The sequence below is a fragment of the Thamnophis elegans genome, chromosome 12 (genome assembly GCF_009769535.1).
Source record: "Thamnophis elegans isolate rThaEle1 chromosome 12, rThaEle1.pri, whole genome shotgun sequence".
NCBI lineage: Eukaryota > Metazoa > Chordata > Lepidosauria > Squamata > Colubridae > Thamnophis > Thamnophis elegans.
The window spans coordinates 54,860,882-54,882,490 of NC_045552.1; the positions used below are offsets into that span (position 1 = coordinate 54,860,882).

General features: G+C 58.6%; 1 protein-coding gene across 2 annotated transcripts; it reads left to right on the plus strand.

Moving 5' to 3' along the window:
• The first annotated feature begins 1,446 nt into the window (after positions 1–1,446).
• Positions 1,447–19,797, plus strand: SHROOM4 (shroom family member 4). Of its 2 annotated transcripts, XM_032227815.1 has the most exons (11): positions 1,447–2,634; positions 5,874–6,025; positions 8,371–8,502; positions 10,382–12,470; positions 12,641–12,702; positions 13,306–13,992; positions 14,291–14,391; positions 14,473–14,734; positions 15,932–16,103; positions 17,160–17,441; positions 18,400–19,797. In XM_032227815.1, the coding sequence occupies exons 1-11, from the start codon at positions 2,461–2,463 to the stop codon at positions 18,667–18,669; spliced, it is 4,383 nt and encodes a 1,460-aa protein (XP_032083706.1). In that variant the 5' UTR covers positions 1,447–2,460; the 3' UTR covers positions 18,670–19,797. The 2 variants fall into 2 exon arrangements, with proteins under 2 accessions (XP_032083706.1, XP_032083707.1); XM_032227816.1 differs by lacking the exons at positions 1,447–2,634; positions 5,874–6,025 and adding an exon at positions 7,455–7,636.
• Positions 19,798–21,609: the final 1,812 nt, after the last annotated feature.

A 21,609-nucleotide genomic window follows, 5' to 3' on the forward strand; every position in this document is an offset into this window, starting at 1 on the left:
GTGTTGGAACTGCAGCCTCCAGCCCTTCCACCAATGTTTCTGTCCCACACAGGCCCCTCCCCTTCTAATGTAATACCTCTTGTGGCAGGGAGTTCCATGTAATGCCTGCCACCCTCGGAGGTTCCTGAAGACCATAGTTTTCCCCACCACCTTTTCCTTCTGCTTCTGGGCAGCCCCTCAAGAATGGTTGTTGCGGGAGAGAATATATGTTAAAATTAAATCTATATATTGAAAAGGAACTATAAATACCATCAACATAAAATGGAACTTGCTCAGAAGATGAAATACACCAAGTAAATGAGATGAAGAGTGTAAAGTAGAGGAGAAAGGTCAAGGGAAGAAAAGAGGAATAGAAGAGAGGGTAAGGAGGGGGGAAGAAGAGGAGAGAAATGAGGAGTGGAAAGGGGGAGCGAGGAGGAGAGAGGAAGGGGAAGTAGAGAAGGGAAGGATCACAGAGGGAAGAAAGGAAGTAGAGAGGGGGAGAAGAAAGTGATGGATAAGGACAAATTTGGTGTATGGAGAGCGGAAGAGGCAATAATTGTGTTTTGGGAGTTTATGGTAAGATGAATTGATGTAAACATTTTTTTATTGAAAAATTTTTTAAAAAAGCTTTTACAAATATTTACCTCCCCTCCCCCACCCTCCCCACCTGAACCCAACCCCACCCACCCACCCACCCACCCCTGACTTCCCAGAACAAATACAGGGTATAAATCTTTAGCAAACATATACTAAAATAAACTTAAAGAAAGTATCATCTTTCATTTGAGCTTTAACTCCTCTTTTGTTAGGCTAACTCTAAACAGATTATATCGTTCCTCACTTTTTCAGTCATAAACTATCTGGAATTTCTTAGTCCCATATTTATTTTGAATATAGCCAATCCATCTTCTCCACTCCAGTTTATATTTCTCATCTGAGTGGTCCTTAAGATATTTTTGCCATCTCTGCTAAGTTTGTTACTTTTAACGTCCATTCTTGAATAGTAGGCAAATCTTCCTTCTTCCAGTATTGCGCCACCAGCTGTCTTGCTGCTGTTATTAAGTACAAAATCAAATTAGTCTCTATAACAGTACAATCAGTAGTTATGCCTAACAGGAATAACTGAGGGGTAAACTTTATCCTCTTTTTAAGAACATTTTGCATAATCCACCATATTTTTATCCAAAATGCTTTAACCTTTTTGCAAGTCCACCGTATATGGTAATATGTAGCATCAACACAATCACATCTCCAGCATTTAGGTTGTAAATTCAGGGACATGCACAACACAACACAAAATGATGCATTCTATAGCCCAGTGTTTCTCAACCTTGGCGACTTTAAGTCCTGTGGACTTCAACTCCCAGAATCCCCCAGCCAGCGGGATTCTGGGAGTTGAAGTCCACAGGACTTAAAGTCGCCAAGGTTGAGAAACACTGGGCTATAGAATAGTATACATGGGATTATATGTTATGAAAATGAAAATATATATATATATTTTACCATGCATGTTGAGATTGTACACAAACGGCGCCTGAGGCTTGTAGGAAGCAACTCCAGGACGGAGAGATGGAGCCAATCTGGGCACTGCCCAAGGCCCCAGAAGAGGGGCTGTTGCCTCTGCCTTGCCACTCCAAAGCACTGCCCCCCACCCACTTAGGCCCTCTTGCACTGAAGGCTAATGGAGACTTTGCAATTGACAGCATATTTCCTCCTCCTCCACACCAATGTGGAGGCATTCCCTGCTCGCCAATGCCCCGGGGCTGTGGTGTTCTCAGAGCCAAGGGGTGGCACCTCCTCTGGAGCAGTTGAGAACAAAGGAGCCTTCTGGGGATGCCCAAATGCGACTCCTTCTCCTGAAAGGAAGTTGGCAGCGCTGCAACTGAGGGGCAGACTGGGTGGCAAAACCAGTTTCGAGCGCTCAGCGCCAACCCAGGGAGCTCTCCTGCACCAGCAAACCATGCCAACTACTTGGAGGTAGGTGCACTTAAAGAGGGCAGAGTAATGTCGGCCTGGATCCGGAGGGCCAACTTCCTCCCTCGGCCTTGGGGCGCTTGAAAAAGCCCTATTGGGCACGGGAGGGGGCAGAGGGGATCGGCTCGGTGGGCACAGCTCCATCCTCAAGCCAGGCTCCTCTGCTCCCGTCCCAAGGCCTCCCTGCTCCGCTTCTTCGGCGTGCAGGGAGGCGAGGAGCCGCCCGCTGGGAGCTCGTTGAAACCGGGCCGGCTCGGGCTCCCCCACCCCACCCCCGCCCAGCGCAGGAGTCCGCGCGCCAAAGCAGCGGAGGAGGCGGGGCGGCTGCGCTGCTGGGGGCGCGCCTCGGCCGGGGCGTTGCAGGATCCGGGCCAGGCCGGGCCGGCCGGGCGCCTCCGCTCGCCCGCGACACGCCCACCGGGGGCGCCTGCCGGTCCGCCCTCCAAGCAGGCAGAGCCAGGCGCGTCCCGTCGATGGTCGGGCCCGGGCCCGGGGATTGGTGCCATGGAGCGGCCGTCGGGACAACTCCAGCCCGAGCCGTCCCCGCAGCAGGCCAAGCTGGCGAGCCGCCTCCTGGTCTCCTTCCAGTACCTGCACGTGCAGCTGGCTGGCGGGGCGCCCTGGGGTTTCACCCTGCGGGGCGGGCTGGAGCACGGCGAGCCGCTCATCGTCTCCAAGGTGAGTCCCGGGCCGCCGGCTCCCCTCCGCCCCGCCGCGCCGCTGCCTGCGCGGGGAAGGTCCGGCGCGAGCCGCCGCTCTTTGTCTGCCTGCCTGCCTGCCTGCCTGGAGCCCGCCTTCCCGCCCAGCCGCCTCTCCCCCCTCGCTGCCTGGGCGTCGCTCGCCCTCCCCCGGCGGCCCGCCACGTGCCCTCCCCGCCTCCTCCGCCTCCGGCGGGGCTGGAGCAAAGCACGGGGCCAGGGGGGCGTGGGGGGGCGGCGGCTGGGCTCGGCCAGAACTTTACGGCGCTTCTGGGCGCCGCTCCGAGGAGCCCCCCCTTCCCCGTCGGGAGAACGCCGACGGCTCCCCCCCCACTCCACGGTTGGCCAGTTACTGCGGGGCTCCTGGGCACGAAGGACCCCGTTTGGCCTTCGGGGGGCCAGTGGGCAGAGCAGGAGTGGGTGGCGGCGTCCGACGCGGGGCTCTCCCGAGAGGAGGGATGCCCGGGCCGCCTCCCTGTAGGGCGCAGCGAAAAGCCGGGGGCCAGGCGAGGCCTGGCGGGGCTGGCGCGTCCCAGGCCCACCTTAGGGCGGAGGAGGCGCGGGTCCCCGGCCGCCCAGTCGGGGGGAAGCGGCGCTGGAGTGGGGGGCGGTTCTTCGTGGCGGCTGCCATCCTCCCCCCAAGCGGGAATTCCCCAGGAGCCTCTTTGGGGGGGCGTGTTTCCCCAAGGAAAGGCAGCGGAGCCGCCTGCCGGGCTTCCCCCGGAGGGAGCCCCAAAGCCGGTGCCGAGCAGTAACATCCCCGAGGCAGCGAATGAATGATTAACTACCCTTGAGTGCCGGCAGGGCTGGAGTTCCTGACAGCCAGCTGAGTGGCTCCCCTGGGTTGGGAGGTTCTGGGGAAAAACTAGGATCAGCTTTGGGGGGGGGGAGCTGTGTCAGGGTCCCTTTCGTCTGTCAGGAGCCTTTCCTGAGCCCCCGGCTGCCCCAACCCTCCTGGGAAGGGTATTTGAGTATTTGAGTATTTGAAAATTTATTTATAGGCTGCCCTTTTCCCTGGGGGGACTCAGGGCGGCTTACAACTCAAAGGGGGGGGGGGATACAGACAATAACACATAAGGACAATACATAATTAAAAATAGAACACAACATTCATACCATTCGGGTGGGGGTGAGTTACATTCTTTAACCCCAGGCCTGACGGGATAGCCAGATTTTAAGGGCTGTGCGGAAGGTCTGGAGGGTGGTGAGGGTGCGAATCTCCACGGGGAGATCGTTCCAAAGGGTCGGAGCTACTACCGAGAAGGCTCTCCTCCGCGTAGTTGCCAGTCGACACTGACCGGCAGATGGAACTCGGAGGAGGCCTAATCTATGTGATCTAATGGGTCGCGAGGAGGTGATTGGCAGGAGGCGGTCTCTCAAGTATCCAGATCCACTACCATGAAGGGCTTTATGGGTGGTAAGGGATCCTGCAGGGGCTCCAGACCAAGAACTTTTCTGCCTGGGAGTCCACGAAGCCTGCTTCCTCTCCACGTTCTCTTCCCGTCCCTGTGCCAACCCGGGGGCTGCTCTGCACGGATGGCTGGCATCCACCAGTGCCTACGCTCTGCCCTGGCATGTTTATGCTCACTCCTCTGCAACGCCTGGGCGACGTTGCAGCCGTCCTGTTGTAGCGTATGGCTTTAGCCTCACTTGGGTCCAGAGGTCTGGCCCGAAGGCTTTTTCCAGCCCCAGAGGGCTGACCAGTCTGGAGTGGAGGCCTTTGTGGTAGCCAGGACTCACTTGCTTGCTTCCCCAGGCAAAGAATACTCCCGCTAGGTCTGATTCCCAACAACCAGGGAATAGTGACACTTTCTTCTGTCTGGCAAAATCCTGAGCAAGGAACAAGGAATGCTTTGTGCAGGCAAACTCCCACTGGACTCAAGGCTGCCTCTCTCTCAGCTTCCTTGAGGTCCAGAGCCAGGGCAGGCCTCTCCAGCTGAGCTCCCTGACCAACGCTGGCCTTTGCGGGAGGAGGCTGGAGGGAGAGGAGGCGGGCAGGCCTTCGGGCTGCAAGAGAGGAAGGGAGGAATAAGGAAGTGGGCTCTTATCCGCCCCCTCTGAGGATTCCCATTTCCTCTCTTGATGTCCCCGTGCGGGAGGGCAAGGCAAATTTCCTCCGTCTGTGCAGAGAAGCTAAATATTATTTTGGATTCCCAGAGTTGTGTGGGACAAACATCAGGCTTCAGCTGTCTGCTGGAACGGCAACCGCCTGGCTTCAGGTGGGAGGTAAAGCCCCCAGGAGGAATGAATAGCAATAGCAATAGCAGTTAGACTTATTTACCGCTTCATAGGGCTTTCAGCCCTCTCTAAGCGGTTTACAGAGTCAGCATATCGCCCCCACAGTCTGGGTCCTCATTTCACCCACCTCGGAAGGATGGAAGGCTGAGTCAACCTTGAGCCGGTGAGATTTGAACCGCTGAACTGCAGATAACAGTCAGCTGAAGTGGCCTGCAGTACTGCATCCTAACCACTGCGCCACCTCGGGTCCAGAGACGAGAAGAGAAGCCCCTCCCACAAACAGGTCTCCACGCTTTGCTTTTCGAAGAACCAGTCCAGCTTCCTAACTGGGATTCCCAGGGCTTCTCAGATATGAGAGGGTGGTGGGCGCCTAGACCCTCTGAAAACCTTCCCTGCTAGAAGTCTCGGGTGCACCCAAGGCAGAAGGCTTCAGCCTGGGACCTCTTGGAGGTCCCTTCCCGTGGCCCATCTCTGAGACTGGCCAGCCACTTGTGCCAGAAGCTGGCACAAGAGCTCTATGAGGAGCCTACCTCCTCCCGGCCACTGGGCGTGGCTCTTTCCCAGCCATGTGCCCAGGCCTCGTGGGCTCCCCCCGCGTGTTTTGGCCAGCACAACTGGCTCTTCTTCAGTCAGACGACAGGGAGCCCCTGCCCTTTCTCTGCAGACCGTGTGACTAGCAGGGAAGGGCTGCCCATCCCTCCCTCTCTCTCTCTGGTTGCGCCTCTGCCTCGGTTTGGTCTCGGGGCACCAACTCTCAAGCCACTCTTTGTGGGAGCTGATCCTGCAGGAGAGGATCTTCCAGCTGCTGCCTCATTTGGTGAGTGGGGGGACCCTTCTCCCCACCTGCATGAGGGGACTGCAGCAACCCCCCCTCTACTGGCGAGCGAGAGCTGATTGCTGTTGCTTAGATGTTTTTGCTGCCAGCTGCTCCCTGTGGTGGCTCACAGGTGACCCTTCCCGCCTTGTCTCTTACCCTTCCAGGTGGAGGATGGGGGGAAGGCGGCCCTCTCGCAGAAGATGCGCTCCGGCGATGAGCTGGTGAACATCAATGGCACTCCGCTCTACGGCTCTCGGCAGGAAGCCCTCATCCTGATCAAGGGCTCCTACCGCACGCTCAAGATGATCATCCGGAGGTGAGAACAAAACACGCACACCCCCACACACACATCAGGAGGATACTGCCCACACTGGCCTCTCCTGCCAGGAAAGAGCTCTTCCTGTGTGGCGCATGGCTTTCCTCTGGGGCGGCGGGGGGGCGCTGTTCTCGCCACAGCAAAAGAGGTGGTTGGGCTGCAATCCAGTCTTCAAGGCCCTGCTGCTTCCACAGATTTCCATCTTGGTATGTGTCTGTGTGTGTGTGTGTGTGTGTGTGCAAGAGACCTGGGTATGTGCCTGTAGCGCCATGAGTTTGGCTGCAGCTGCCATCCTGTGGCAGGAATTCGGGACTGCACACCAATTTGAGTTGGCAAAGCCCGTGCGAAGCACTTTTTGCCTTGAGCAGAGATGGCTTTTTTTAAAAGAACTGTTAGATTCCTCCTCTGTTCCTCTCCTGCCTTCCCCCTATCTCTCCCCACCCCTTCCCGGACCCAGTCTTCCTGTCACTGGAGTGGCCCGGTCACTGTGGGTACAGGGCTTGTCTTGGAAGGACGAAGAGCCGAGATCCCCTTCTGGGGTTTCAGTGGGTCCTGATCAGATGCCCTTTAGGCTACTCCAGGCTGAAGGCCAGGTGGCTTGTATGCAGCCCCCTTTTTTTTGTGGGAGTGGGGCTGGCCCGGGGAAAGTGGGCCCCGGGAAGGGCGGGAGGCTGCAGTAGATTGAGCCCCTGCCTGCCCCACAACCTCTCCCTGTAGTTCTGGATCGGTTTGGGATTCCAGAGTCAGGAAGGTTTCTTCTTTTGGGGGGGAGAGCCAGAAAACCTGATAGTTGTGGGCCTGAGCATCATGGAGGGCCCTTCTCCTCCCCCCCCACCCCAGAATAACTGGTCTGTCTTGCAGTGGAGCATGGGTGGGGGAGTCTCTATTGGCACCCCTCCAGGCTGCTATTTGTAAAATTCACTGGAAGAGCTCCTTGTCCTTTTGCAGTGGGGCTGAAGGGGGTTGTGCCTATGGGCCCACAGCGTCTCCTGCTTCATCTTTGCCCTTAAAATGAGCTGGCAATGATCTCATCTTTCCTGTACTTTGTCCCAGCCACTTCCTGTGGGTGTGGGGGGGGGAGGGGGGCCAGTCCTGAAGCTCAGCTGGGAGCTTTCGGCAAGAGGCTTTCTGGAATTCCCCCTCTCCTCCTGCCTGGCCAGGCGCCAGGACAGGCAAGGCGCTTGCCCTCCCCACCCGGGAGACCCCCCCACCCCACCCACTTCTCTCGTAGGAGGCAGGTGGCCCAGGGGATCGGAGCCCCGAGGAAGAGAGGCTTCCTTCCCCCCCCCCCACCATCCCTGCCTTGAGGGGAGGGAAGGGGCCGCTCCAAGAGACAGGAAGCCCCTTCCCTGGGGGGTCTCGGCTTCTGATATTGTTGCTGCCAGCAAAATTATCTGCTTGGACATCACTTCCTCACCGCTTCCTGGCTTGGGAGGAGGTGAGGATGGGAACTGGCTCCAGGAGCCTGGAGGAGGGAGGAAGCCCTCCCTGCTGGGCCGGCCACTTCCAGTCCCCCTCAGCTGCCTGCCATGGCCGGTTGGGCTGGGCTGAGCTGGATCCTGGGCACAGCTGCCTTGCCAAGCAGACCTCCGAAAGAGTTGCCCAGGACAGGTGTGTTATTGAACTTTCAGAGGAGGGGAGGGGGAGGCGCTCTGCTTTCCATGTCTGATTGTGCACGGTTTGGTGGGGGGGTTGGTGGGGGGGGAGCGATGGCAATGAAAAGCCTGGATGTCCCCCCCCCCCCAGGGCGTGGAAGTCAGCTTCTGGGTGGACAGCAGACGGGGGCACACGGCTCCTGCTGATGCCCCTCTATGGGGTCTCCTTTGGTAGCTGCTGGATTGATGACACGATTAGTGTGTCCAGGCCAGGCGGGGGGAGGCCTTCCCCTGCCCTCCTCCGCCACTCTGTCCTGCCTCAGGGGGTTCTTCCCACAGGCCGGCCCTGCTTTGCCAGCCTCGGTGGCACCAACCCACAACGGGCCCCTAGGTTCCCCCCTGAGCGTCCCCAAGTGGCTTCCGTTAATGGCCTTCGGCTCGGCTGGCAGGAACTGGTGGGGGAGGTGGAAGCGGGTGGCAGCCAGACGCTTTGGTGGTATGGGGCACGGTCTCCGCCTTGCCTCCTCCGCTGCACAGCGCAGCTAGTCCTTCAGGAAGGGGGGCAGCCCTTCAGCTGGGTGGGGCTGGGAAGGAAAAGGCTCGGGGTTTGATGAGCCCAGGAGAGGCTTGGGAAGAGGGGAAGGGCCCCCTTGGTCACAGGGCAGAGGGGCAGCGGGCTTCACCCAGCACGTGTCGTACCCCACTGGGCTCACCCTGCCCCTCACACTTTCCTTTTGCTTTGCCTCAAAGGAGGAACGTGCCCACCATCAGGCCCCACTCATGGCATCTGGCCAAGCTCTCCGAAGTCCGGACCGATGGCACCGCCATGACCTTTCCTGCTGACCCCCTGAGTCTCTCCTGGCACTTGGGCTGCGAGACGAGGTGAGCGCCAGAGGAAAGAAGGGCGAGGGGGCTCGGGGGGGAGGGTTACTTGGGCCCCTGCGGGACCTCTCCATCAGAGGGCAAAAGGGGCCCTTCTCGGGGGCACAGCTGGCTTTCCCTTGGGCATCCCCTTGGGCTGAGAGAGCGCAGCCGGATCCATTGGGGCTGCAGGCAGGCGGCGACCAGCCTCCGTTGGCCCACCTGGCTTTCGTGCCCCGGCTGGAAAGAGAGGAAGGGTCCCGGATGAGACCACCCAGCTCCAAAGGCCTCTCAGCTTGTGGGGCAGCCTTAGCAGCTCTTCTCTGGCCAGCTGGCTCCTTCCCAGAGCTCTGGCTGCAGTGGGCACCATTGTGCCTGTCCTGAGCGTTCCTGAGCACAGGAGTCGACCGGGCACCATTTCCCCGGGAGACCTTGGACTGCCTTTTGTCCCCTCAGGAAGGGGCTGGCCCAGCACCACGCAGGCTGCCAGTAAGGCGTGGCTGTTTCCTTGCAGACATTTCATTACCCAAACTAGGTAACATCCCCAGGCAGCCTCCCTACGGCCCAGCGCTAGAAATACTCCAGAGGAGCGCTGGCTTCAGCTCCTTGCCAAGCGGGCAGGAGGAGATGCCAAATCTCTCTGAAATGCGGGATGGCAGGCAGGGCCTTTAGCTCGAGGAGCCTGGGCAGGACTTATCCTTTGGAGGAGCCGCTCCTCCCAGATTGAGATGGATTCAGGGGTGAAATCCAGCAGGTTCTGACAGGCTCTGGAGAACCAGTAGCGGAAATTTTGAGTAGTTCGGAGAACTGGTAGCGGAAATTATGAGTCGTTCAGAGAACCAGTAGCGGAAATTTTGAGTAGTTCGGAGAGCCTGTAGCGGAAATTTTGAGTCGTTCAGAGAACCGGTAGCGGAAATTATGAGTAGTTCAGAGAACCGGTAGCGGAAATTATGAGTAGTTTGGAGAACCGGTTGTGGAAATTTTGAGTAGTTTGGAGAACCGGTAGCGGAAATTATGAGTAGTTCGGAGAACCGGTAGCAGAAATTATGAGTAGTTCAGAGAACCGGTAGTGGAAATTATGCGTAGTTCAGAGAACCAGTAGCAGAAATTTTGAGTAGTTCGGAGAACCAATAGCGGAAATTTTGAGTAGTTCAGAGAACCGGTAGCGGAAATTTTGAGTACTTCGGAGAACCGGTAGCGGAAATTTTGAGTAGTTCAGAGAACCAATAGCGGAAATTTTGAGTAGTTCAGAGAACCGGCAAATGCCACCTCTAGCTGGTCCCAGAGTGGGTGGGAATGGAGATTTTGCAATATCCTTCCCCTGCCACGGCCACCAAGCCACGCCCACAGAACCGGTAGTAAAAATAATTGCATTTCACCACTGGATGGGTTCTTTGTGGTGCGGAACCCACAGCCCATCCTGTCTCCCGGTTGGCACCGGCTCTCCAGCGGGAGCCACAGCCTGCCAGCGGATGGACGAGGAGGGTTCCTCTGGAGCCCTGGGAAGGCTTGGATTCCGACGTGCCCAGGATGCCATCGCTGGTGCTGCTGCTGCTCCTCAGTGGCAGGCAGGAGAGTCTGGGCCCTTGGTGGCTCCTCAAGTGGCCCTCCTTGGCCTGAGCCCCAGTGGATGGTGGGACGCTCCCTTCCCACATCCAGGCAGGGACGCTCCCTTCCCACATCCAGGCAGGGAGCAAAAGGGGCTGGAGGCCCTGAGAGGGAGGGGCAGAGGGTCGAGGGAAGTCGTGACAGTCTGGGGGGGTGCGGGGGTGGAGAGCCAGTGGAAAGGGCTGCTGCTGCACCATCAAGAAAGCAGCCATGGGTCTGAGGGCGTTGGGGCACCAGGCAGGGCTACCCTGCCCCTGTGACGTGGGGGCCTCCTCTTTCTTTCCGCCCACAGTGACCTGCCTTTGCCGTGGAACCCCCTCTCTCCCCACTGCACCACGGAAAAGAACAGCTCCCTGGGGAGCATGGAAAGTCTGGACCCGGCCGGCCAGACCTACTATGAGGGCAGCCTGTCCCCCATTGACCAGGCCATGGACCAGAGCAAGCGGGACTCTGCCTACAGCTCCTTCTCGGCCAGCTCCAGCACCTCCGACTCTGCGCTGCGACCGGAGGAGGCCGGCTCCGTGGACGGCGCCCAGACCGGCCAGCTGCCGGAGCCTCGCTACCTGCAGACAGGAGGAGAGCCTGCGGGCCCTGGGGTCCGATTGTCCTCCAGCGTCCAGTCGGGCTCTCTTCCTCGCCCGGCCAGAACAGCCGCTGCCCCTCCCCACCCGCCTGTGAGACAAGACAGTCTGCGTGCGTGTAACTCCCCGCTGGAAGACCCAAGAGCCCCGACCCACGCAGGTGGTTTGTGTCCCGAGAATCGGTGGAACTCGGACATCTCCCTCTGCTCCCCTGGCCGAGATGCCCATGGGCCCGGGGGAGCATTGGCCACCACAGGCCCCCTGAAGGACTCTCCATTCCCTGACCAGTACTACCTGCTCAGCTCCCACACAGAGCCTCACCTTGGGATGAAGAGGAGCCCACAAACCTCCCCCTCGTCTTTGGCTGAGAGCCCCAGAGAGCCCCCCGGAAGGAAGGGCCACGAGGTGGAGCTGAATAACTGTGCAGAGCCTCCTTCGTCCTGGAAGGCTGCCTTGGGCGGGCCCTTCGGCCATCGCCACAGCATCCCAGAACACCTGCTGGTGGCCCAGCTGCAGGCCTTGGAGGTCTCCCGTGGCCAGAAGGCTCCTCGCTGGACTGTGTCTCCACTGCACAAGGAGCAGAAGGACCCGCAGACTCCGGAGCCCTGTGGCCAGAAGCCCTGGGAGCCGGCAGAAGAGCTGGATTCCCCCCCAACTGCAGAAGAGGGGTCCCCTTCCCCACGGGGCCCTTGCACGGCACTGGGGAGGCCCAACAACACCCTCCCGACCCGGGCTGGTTCCCCGTCACTGCCAGCGTTTGGCAATGGCAGCACCTCCCGGCGAGACCTCCAGGCAGCCTCCTGCGTAGATCCTTTGCCGGAGGCTGAAAGGAGCCTCCCAGCTGCCCAGAAGGGCCAGCATCGCTCTGCACACAGCCGCCGGCGCAGTGACCGCTTCGCCACCAACCTGCGGAATGAGATCCAGTGGCGGAAAGCCCAGCTGCAGAAGGCCAGAGGGCCCGGGGGGCCAGGGTGTGAAGAGGAGCCTGCCCCACAAGCAGAGGAGTCCCCCGCTCACACCGCAGTCCCTGCCCCTTCTCCCCCTCCCCTAGGGGAGGGAAGGCCCCTGGGCTCCTCTGGGCTGCCAGCTGGGGTCCCCAAGCGGTGGGGCTCTGAGCTGAGCGTGTTTGGGGAGGAGAGAGCTCCAAGCAGCCCCCAGAGGACACCCAAGGAGAAGCCTCTGCCGGCGGCCCGTGCAGGGGGGTGGGGAGGCGGCCGCTGGCGCTGGTCCCCGGAGCACAAGCTCCAGCCTCAGGAGTCCGAGCCGGGGCCGTCCGCACAGCTGCCCTTGGAGGAAGACGGCCTCTTGCCTTTTGCCGACCGGCGGAGGTTCTTTGAGGAGACGAGCCACCCTCTGCCCGCCAGGCCATATGGTTCGCTCCAGGGCAGGCTGGAGGGCAGACGGAGCCCCGAGGCAGAGAAGCCAGGAAGCGCCGAACACGGGACCTTCCAGCGTCACTCCCTGGACCAATCCTACCGTTGCCCACCTTCGCCTCCCGTCTACCAGGACTTCCAGCCGGAGGTTCTGAGGCTCTGCAAGTCCCTGGCTCGACCCGGAGTGGAGACGGAGCACTGGTGGGCTCTCCCGTGCTCGTGCGCTGTCCGGGAGGCCTGCGCTTACAGCTTTCAGGAGGAATGCGCCATGCTGCGCTCGAGGAGCATGCCAATGCCGCCACCCAGCCACCATGCCCACCATTGCCACCCTTGTTCCTGGAGCTGCCGCAGTGAGTGCTGTTTCCCGGGTCAGCAGAAGCTGGTGGAGGACGGGGGTCCCTGGCATGGAAGGAAGCCTTTTCAGGGGGTAAGTCGGATCTTCCCGTCCCATCATTCGGGGATGGGGAGGGGAGCACAGCTGCCGGGATGGGCTTTCACAGCCTGCCCGGATTCTTCCCCTTTGCCCAGGCCAGGAGGGCAGGAGGTCAAGGGGCTTCCTGGCCTCTTCCATCCCCTCCCCTTACTCTCCTCTCCTAGGAATTTCCCCCAGATGAATGGGAGCCCCCAGCCGTGAGCAGAGCAAGCAGCCACACTGGGAGGTAAGGATTTGCCAGGGAGAAAAGAAGCGGGGTTACCCCTAAAGAAACCTCTGGGGTGGCATTCTGGGCTGCCTGCTCTTTGTGTGTGTGTGTGTGAGAGAGAGAGAGAGAGAGGGAGGGAGGGAGGGAGGGAGGGAGGGAGAGCGCCTCTCATTAACAGTGAAGGGAGGGAGGCACTGATCTGTGCCTGCTTCCCTCACCCCCACATGAAGGGCCTGAGAGGCGGATGACCCTTCCCAACATAGCAGGCAGGGCACATCTCCTGGGAGAGAGCCGCTGGTCATCCTGGTCAGTCTCCCCTGTTGGCCAGCACAGGCCTGCTTGGTGGGGGAAGGAAACCAACTGGGCACTTGCCTTTCAGAAGCGGCTGCCTGGGGTGCGGGAGCCAACTTGTCCCCAGCTTGGCTGCTATTAATCCGCTTCTGTCTGACCAAGGGAAACGAATGTCCTTGGGCAGAATTAGTGGACCCCAACAGTTAAGAGACCCTTGTTCCCTCCTCAGAGAGCAAGGGGGCCTCAATGAGCAGCCCCTGCCCACGGAGGGTGGGAGGAGTCAGCCCCCACCCACGCACATGTCTGCAGCCCCTTCCTCTTTTTTTCCAGTCAGCTCCTGCCGCACAAGGTAGCCTTCACCAGGGTCAGCCCCTTCTGGACCTGCTTCGAGCGCACCGAACCGGCTGGGCCCTCTTTCTGCCGGGCCCCATCCACGCACAGCCTCCCCTGGGACTGCGAGCAGCCAAAGTGGGTCGTGGAGAAGGGGGGCTGGGAAGGGGGGCTCGGCGAACCTCACAAACCCCCCTTGCGCGAAAGGGCCTATTCGGAGAGCCACCTCTGCACCGAACCTGCCAGGGTCTCTGCGAGGGAGTGGCGAGAAGCCCCCTTGGCCGAGGCGCAGGAGACGGCACCAAAGTCACCAACCTGCCAAGCCAGGAGAAGGGGGCCCCCACCTCCGCGCCCTCCCCCACCCAACTGGGAGAAATACCGCCCAGCCCGGGCTTCACACCAACAGCTTCTCCCTGCCCAAGCCTGCCGGCCCCATCATGTGGAGGAGCCTTGGGCCCCGGGCCAGCCTGGTTTCGAAGCGGCCAGGCAGCGTTCTCAGAGCCTCCCTGGGGAGCAGCTGTGGCCCAACAGAGCACAACTGCAGTGCCCGCGGCTGCCCGGTGCAGGACCCGTTGCCACTCCTTCCCTCCCTGAGCAAGACAACCCCCACTATTACTGCCACGGGTCGCCACCCAGGACCCGGGAGTGGCTGATGGCTGAGACGAGTGACCGGAGTGTCCCATCCAGGCAAGTGGTCTTCCATTGGTTTCCACTATCCTGGGTCCCAGAAGGATGGAACGGGGCGTCCCCAGGAAGCTGGGCCCTTCCTGCACAGACACCAGTGTCTATGCCCGCTTGAGGCAGAGGGAGGGCAAGAAAGGGGGGCTGTGGCAGCCGTGCCAATGAGAAGGCGCTCCCTGTCCCTCCTCTTCCCTTTCAGGCAGAGAAGGGTGCAAAAGTCCTGTGTAGAAATCGGCCGCCCTCCAGCTCTGCCTGCCAAGGGAACGGTTGGTTAACAAAGGATGGGTTGGTTTTGTGCTTACAGGACGGCCAGTTCCTCGGAGGGGGCAGCTGCTGAGGATCCTCCCCAGGTCGAGGAGCAGGAGACGCCAACCGGCAGCCCCTCAGAGCAGCCCCTTACCTGGCGTGAGTCCCTTCCCTTTGGGGCACAGCATGGGGCCTGTTTCGAGGGCAGCACTGCTGACTTACACATTCTGTGCCCACCAGAACCCCAACAGGGCCCGCCTGTGTCCCAGGATGCTGCAGGGGAGTGTCACAGATCAGGGCCCCCTCCCTCGCGCCTGAATTCGGAGGAGCTGATGAGAGACGTGGCGGGCAAGGACCGCTCTCTGGCTGGAGTGCTGAGCTCTGGTTTCGGACTCCGCTCAGCAGCCGAGGTGATGGGCGACCTCTTTGCTGAAAGTAGCTGCCCGCTCTGGCCAAGGCAGGACTGGTCAATGCTGGGGAGGGGTCCCAGCTGCCCTGAAAGGTAGGCCTCCGTCAGGTTTTGCAGATTGGGGTGGGTGGGAGGGAGTCACACGCAGAGGCGTCAGTGCCAGCCAGAAGGGCAAGTCACAGGAGAGCCAGCCCGGCTGCAGCACTGAACTGGGCTTGGGGAGAGCTGAGTCCGGAACCCTCTTCTTTCACCTAGGTCCCTTGGGAGGGTTCACCGACAAAAGGGCGAACGACAAAACCGCGCCCGACTAAACCGCGTCGCTGATGTCATCAACAGGGCGACAACAGCGCGGAGACAGAAGCACGCTGTAAACCCTAAACCTAAACTTAACCCCTAACCCTAAACCTAAACTTAACCCCTAACCCTAAACCTAATCCTAAACCTAACCCTAACCCTTAACCTAACCCTAAATCTAACCCTAACCCTTAACCTAAACCTAACCCTTAACCTAACCCTTACCTTAAGTTGAATCGGCTTTCTTTCAACGCGCTATTTAAAGCGCCCTTCTTTCTCCGCGCTGGCTGTTGTCGCCGCGTTGATGACGTCAGCGACGCGGTTTAGTCGGGCGCGGTTTTGTCGTTCGCCCTTTTGACGGGTCACGCCTTGGGAGATCCTGGCCCCAAGGATCAGCCTCCTCACAGGTAGCTGGGGTTAGAAAATTGGGGGAGGGAGCAAGCAGGGAAGTTGTTGCCCTGGAGCAATGAGAGGAATTACATGGGCTGATGTGCGATGTTCCCGTGGTTCGTCCATGAGGCCAATGTGGAGAAAAGACACGGACACGAGCTTTCTCGGGATGGAGCGACCCAGATTGGGGGTCTGGGAGCCCCTTTTATTGAGATAGGACAAAGGCAGGAGGAGCAATAGCATGTGATTTAAGACAGCCTGTAAAACTACAATTTCTAATCTACTGCTCAGGGTAGTTCTGTCTATATATGGTCAAATCCTGGTCAGGATGTTTTGTTATGCACTATCAGGATATTAGGATGTTATGGAGTACTATAAGGATGTTATGTTCTTTAGGAGTTTTTTTTCCCTATGTGGTTCAGTGTGGCCGCGCATGCCCCATTATGCACTGGGCCATGGGTGACCCACACCTACACAAGGAATTATATTACAACACTGATGCAACTGGGCTGCTGGAGCCTCCATTTCCTTACAGGGATGTTGTCCCCTCCCCCCGATATAAGACCTCTTCCCAACCTGTACCCAACCATGCGCTCTTTTGTGCAGGCAGCAGAAGTCTCCCCAGTCCGCCACTGGCGGGGGAGCTTCCCCCTCCTGCCTGACTTACCTCAACCTGTCGGCGGGGAAAGCTGAGCTGCTGAACCAAATGAAGAACCGCTCTGAGTTGGCTGCACCCTCTCCAGAAGAGGAGCTGGACCAGGACCTGGCTCAGAAGAAGGTGAGCTTCCTCCCACCCAGCCCAACCACTTGCTGCCACCTGCAGATCGCTCACCTGAGAGTCCAAGGCCTGAGCCCGGCTCAAGGCTAACAAAGTTGCAGGGCATTGGCTAGGGGGGGGGTCCTGGGCTCCAGGTGGGCACCAGGAGCTGGTGGTCTTGGGGGAGCATCTGCAAAGTCCCAGCTGGACAATCATGGTTCGAGAAAATGATACATCAGCCCATAGAACGTAAGCCAGAGATATTCTTATTGGGTATTCTACCAGAGAAATATACTAAAGAAATATACTCATATCTGATTGTACAAATAATAACAGCAGCTAGAATTGCATTTGCACAAAATTGGAAAGCAGACAAAATCCGAGGTGGCGCAGGCCACTTCAGCTGACTGTTATCTGCAGTTCAGCGGTTCTAATCTCACCGGCTCAAGGTTGACTCAGCCTTCCATCCTTCCGAGGTGGGTGAAATGAGGACCCAGATTGTTGTTGGGGGCGATATGCTGACTCTGTAAACCACTTAGAGAGGGCTGAAAGCCCTGTGAAGCGGTATATAAGTCTAACTGCTATTGCTATTGCTCAAATCCCATCAGAAGGGGAGGTAATAAAGAAGATATTAGATTGTGCAGAAACGAATAGGTTGACATTGAGAATAAAGGACAAAGAGGAACCAGTGTACTTACAGGACACGGGGGGGGGGGGGCGATTTTGTGATTGGCTTGAAAAAAAGATACAAATAGAAAGAGAAAGGAACAATGCTCAAAACAAATAACTCAGATGACACATTATTAAATCAGGGAGAGGAGAAATAAAGTACAAAAATGTAAATACACAGGCGGAAAAATGATAGGAATTAACAAATGTTAAACAGCAATTATAAGAATGTATATTTAAGAATGAATTTGAAAGGAAAAATAAAAAAAGCTTTTGGTAAAAAGAAGTCACAGCTGGGCCGACAGCCTTTAACAGGGACCGTATCTCCCCCGCAAACACACACACACACACACACACACACACACACACACACCCTTGCGATCTCCTTGACTCCTCCTGGCTCTGTAGGTGCAGCTGATCGAGAGCATCGGGCGGAAGCTGGAGGTGCTGCAGGAGGCCCAGCAGAGCCTGCAGGACGACCTGAGCGCCAACGCGGCCCTTGGCAGAGAGGTGGAGAATTACATCAAGGGCGCCTGCAAGCCCCATGAACTGGAGAAGTTCCGGCTTGTCATTGGCGACTTGGACAAGGTGGTCAACCTGTTGCTCTCGCTGTCCGGGAGGCTGGCCCGAGTGGAGAACGCCCTCAGTGGCCTGAATGCGGAGGACGAGGAAGAGGAGGAGGAGGAGATGGTGGGTACTCAAGGGGGTGGCGGTGGGGGCTGGCTGCTGGGCAGGCTGCTGACGGTACAGCAGAGGCAGGCTGGCTGGCCCGGTTCCACCACAAAACCGCGTTCGACGAAAGCGCGCTCGACGAAACCGCGTAGCTGACGTCATCACAGGGCGACAACAGCGCGGAGACAGAAGCACGCTGTAAACGCTAAACCTAAAATTAACCCCTAAACCTAAACCTAACCCCCCTAAACCTAATCCTAAACCTAACCCTAAACCTAACCCTTAACCTAACCCTAAACTTAACCCTAAACCTAACCCTAAACCTAACCCTAAACCTAACCCTTACCTTAACTTGAATCGGCTTGCTTTCAAAGCGCTATTTAAAGCGCCCTTCTTTCTCCGCGCTCGCTGTTGTCGCCCTGTTGATGACGTCAGCGACGCGGTTTAATCGGGCGCGCTTTAGTCGAGCGCGGTTTTGTCATGCCACGGGCTGGCCCGCCCTGGCAGAGCTGAGCTGCCTTGGGTCCTCCATTGCTCCCTGTTGCCACTCCAGCTATGTGTGCTGGGGACACCACCAGGCCCAAACAATGGCGGCGTCTTGCTCCTGGTCTGCTGGGCACAAGATGGTGCTCCATCCAGAAAGGCCTCTATGCCACTCTTCCTTTAGGCATTTCCACAGTGCTGGCCTTCCTATTCATCAAAGGGTACCATTCTGGCCTGCACAGCACTGTTTCCCTGGGGCCTTGGCAGTGCCAGTCCTGGAAAGGAGTTTGCAGTGCAGCCAGTTTCTCCCCCCCCCTCCCCCCTCGGGCACCCTCCTCCTGCCCTGGCAGGAACTCCAGTGCTGTTTCTTAGATCCAGCCCTGGGCTCTGCAGCCAGCCTGGGGCTCCTTCCCTGAGGAGGTTCCAGGTATGGCCAGTACTGACCAGGTCTCTCTCCTCCTCCTCCTCTCCCCTGCCCGCCCCCTGCCCAAAGATGGCCCTCCTGGAGAAGAAGCGGCAGCTGACAGCACAGCTGGAGGATGCCAAGGAGCTGCAGGAGCACGTGGCTCAGCGGGAGCAGCTCGTCTCTGCCAGCGTCTCGCGCTGCCTGGCGCCCGAGCAACTGCAAGACTACCAGCACTTTGTGCGCATGAAGTCCGCCCTGGCGATCCAGCAGCGGCAGCTGGACGATAAGGTGAAGCTGGGCGAGGAACAGCTGCGTTGTCTCTGGGAGAGCCTGCCTCGGAGGCCCCGGAAGCCCTAGAGGAACCGGGATCCCCCTGGCTGGAGGGCTGGCTGCAAATGGAAAGAGACGGTGCCTTTTGCCAAAGAACTGCGTCTGCCCCCTGCCTTCTCTGGCCAAGGAAGAAGGGGTCGCCCACATGCCTTCGTGGCCCCCTGCAGTTAGGATCAAGAAAAGATGGAATCCTGCGTCACTGGAATAAGGAGGCAGGGAGGGGTCCTGGCAGCCTCTCCACAAACCACCCAGCTGGCCAGATGAGGAGACCCCGTCCTTTCCAGGGGCCACGCAGCCTCGCCTCGACAAAGTCTCCCGCTCATAATACTTTCTGAGCTCCACTGCGGGGACTCGCCCGCTGTTCACCTTAAGTGCCTACAAGCCTCAAAGGGGCCTTTTCTGCCCGTGCAGGTTATTTATTTTTTGCTGTTGCTATGTTAAGAGTTTCTTTCCAAGTATACCTGGGTCAGGTAAGAGCCAGGTGGCCGAGAGCATGGCACGGGCTGTTTCAGAGCCCATGTGTCCACAGCGGCTTCTCCGGGGAGTCCTGCCTGGGCCCAAGGAGTCCAGCCAGTGGCATCACGTCTTCGTTGGGTCCTGCCCGTGTATCCCAACTAAGCCCTGAGGCTGCTGCTTCAGTCTTCCCGTGGAGGGGAGCGGTCAGGCCTGAGTGGGCTCAGGTGGCTGCTGTCCGGCGGCAAAACTCTGGCAGGGAGATCGCACGGGAAATGCCCCCCAGCAGCAGGTGAGGATCAGGCCTGGGAAAGCTTTGCGGTGGGGTGTGGTCAGAGCCCTAAGCCAGCGATGGTGGAGGGACAGCAGGCATCTGCCCCAAGCCTGCCTTTCTCAGGAGCGACGAGCTGGCTGCCTTAATTTATCCACGGGATCAGCGGGCAATCCAGCCCCCGTTACCAGCTCTCCTCCTTGGCCCTGGCCAGACAGCCCTGCCCTGGGCGAGGGTCTCCCTTCCGTCTTCCTAGCATGGCCTCAAGCTGAAATCCCCTGGCAAGAACTTGGGGGGGCGGAGGGACTGGATAACAAGGGCTTCTCTTCCTAACCTCTCCTGTCTCCGCAGCAGAGGAATGTCTTGGGCTCCTGCCATGGCTATTGTGACCCTCACATCCTCTTCCTCTCCATTGTCCTTGGCCCAGTGCAGGAAGCCAAAGTCTGCCTGGCTTAACCTCTGCAATGCGGGGCTGCCTGCAACTCACCCTGACCCGTTCTCGCTTCGAGGAAGGGGAATAAGAGCCGGGCCAGGCTGCCATCGCATTCCGGGCCCGGAGAGGACTGAAAAATCCCACTGCCTGGGATCCCAACAAGGAGGATGGCTTGTTCCTCTCTAACCCTCCAAGGGGGAGACATGGTTTTTCCGGAGTAGCTTCTGAACCTCTAAAGCTGGGGCGGCAGCTCCTGAAGGCTCCAGGAGGGGACAAGGTGGCCAAGCTGAAGCCGGGGGGGGGGGGGGGGCAGCCCACTTGGCCTTTGATTGCTTCCCACCTTGGGCTCCTAAGGAGGGACTTGCCATCCTTCCTCTGAAGGGCTGAATCGGCCTTTGTTCTTCTTTTGGGAAATCTGGGCTTGCCCATTGGCACCTTCTGGAAAAGTACTCGGATAGGGCAGTCCATAATCGCCAACAGGCCCCTTGGGAATTGCTCTTGGCTTCTGCTTAAGCCTCTGCTGGTCCTGGAAGGGCCCTGGGAGTGGGTGCGAGTCCACCGTTTTGGAAGCTGGATGGGGAGCCAGCAGCCAAAATCGCAGGTCAGCCCTCTTTCTGCTTTTCCCAGGTAAATCTTGGGAATTCGCCCTGTCTTCTCCAACCTGACCTCCTGCTGCCTGCTCTCCCTCCCCTCCCCGCAGGTATTTCTGGCTTGCTTGAGACCAAAGCCTTTTGCGGGGAGTTGGCTGTAAAAAGCATGGCGCATTTATGCGCGCTGAAAAGAGGTCACTTTGCCCAGTGACTCTCCAAGCCCAGCTTCTGGCTGTCCAACGCAGGCTCTGCGTTAAGTGGGAAGGAGCTCTGTGGGGGACCTTGGCGATTACCAGCTTCCCCTTCCTCATCCTCTTCCCCGTCTCCCACCTGCATCTCCCCTGTACTTGTTGGTAGGAAGAAGGTTGTTCCCTGCCCATTTCTGCCCCTCTCCCTGCCTGGCTTGCTCTGAGCAGCTGCTCTGCCCAAGCAGCCCCTCCTCAGCGCAGGTGGAACCCAAGTGCCAGCTCTGGAGGCATGTTGCTATGTGATTAAATGCTTGAGTTGCCGGCTGTTATTTTGTGCTTCCTACACACCAAAGAACCTATGGTTCCTGTCCAACATTTCCACAGCAAGATCTCCTCAGTTGTGTTTCCAAAGGTGTTTTGACACCTCCAGCAGCTTGTGCCTTGGCTACGGGTGCAATTATGGGAATTGGGGGGGGGGGGAAGGCAGAATCACGTGTTGCATTAAACTGGTGCTAACTGGGTCCCCAGCTCTTGTGTGGCTTCTGTTCCGTGGGGGGGGGGAAGCACCAGCCTGCTCTGAAAGGGGGAAGGTGGTTTTTATTTGTATATAAGGCAAATGAGGTGGGGGAGGGGGCTTCCCACTCCTAAGGGAAAAGCAGCTGGCATTTTGGCAGGATTCGCTTGCTTTGAGAAGAGGCAGGAAGCTCACCACGCAGCCTCTCTGACCACAGGCTGGGCAACTGGCTAGATTTCTAGGACCGAATCCTTTGCATGATGGACTCCTCTCTCTCGAGGCTTCCGACGACTCACAGAGGCAACAGCCTTGGCAACGTGGGCAGACGTCCATGCACAGGACTGAAGAGTGAGGCCAAGCTGCCTGGGCCAAAGGGGGGAAGAATGCCTTGCAGCCCTCGTCGCAGGTCGCAGAAAAGAACCGGAGCATGGCGTTGCATTGCAGCACTCCCAAGGCTGGCTGGTGGAAGCTGCGGAATTCAAGGTCTCTCGGAAGCACATCAAGGGCAGAGTTTTTGG

What these genes read in the sequence shown, in the direction of transcription:
- SHROOM4 (XM_032227815.1), top strand. Translation starts at nt 2,461, where the DNA reads ATGGAGCGGCCGTCGGGACAACTCCAGCCCGAGCCGTCCCCGCAGCAG. An exon ending in AGCCGCTCATCGTCTCCAAG is followed by an intron (nt 2,635 to 5,873) that starts GTGAGTCCCGGG and finishes TTACCCTTCCAG; the next exon opens with GTGGAGGATGGGGGGAAGGC. An exon ending in GACCGGAGTGTCCCATCCAG is followed by an intron (nt 13,993 to 14,290) that starts GCAAGTGGTCTT and finishes TTGTGCTTACAG; the next exon opens with GACGGCCAGTTCCTCGGAGG.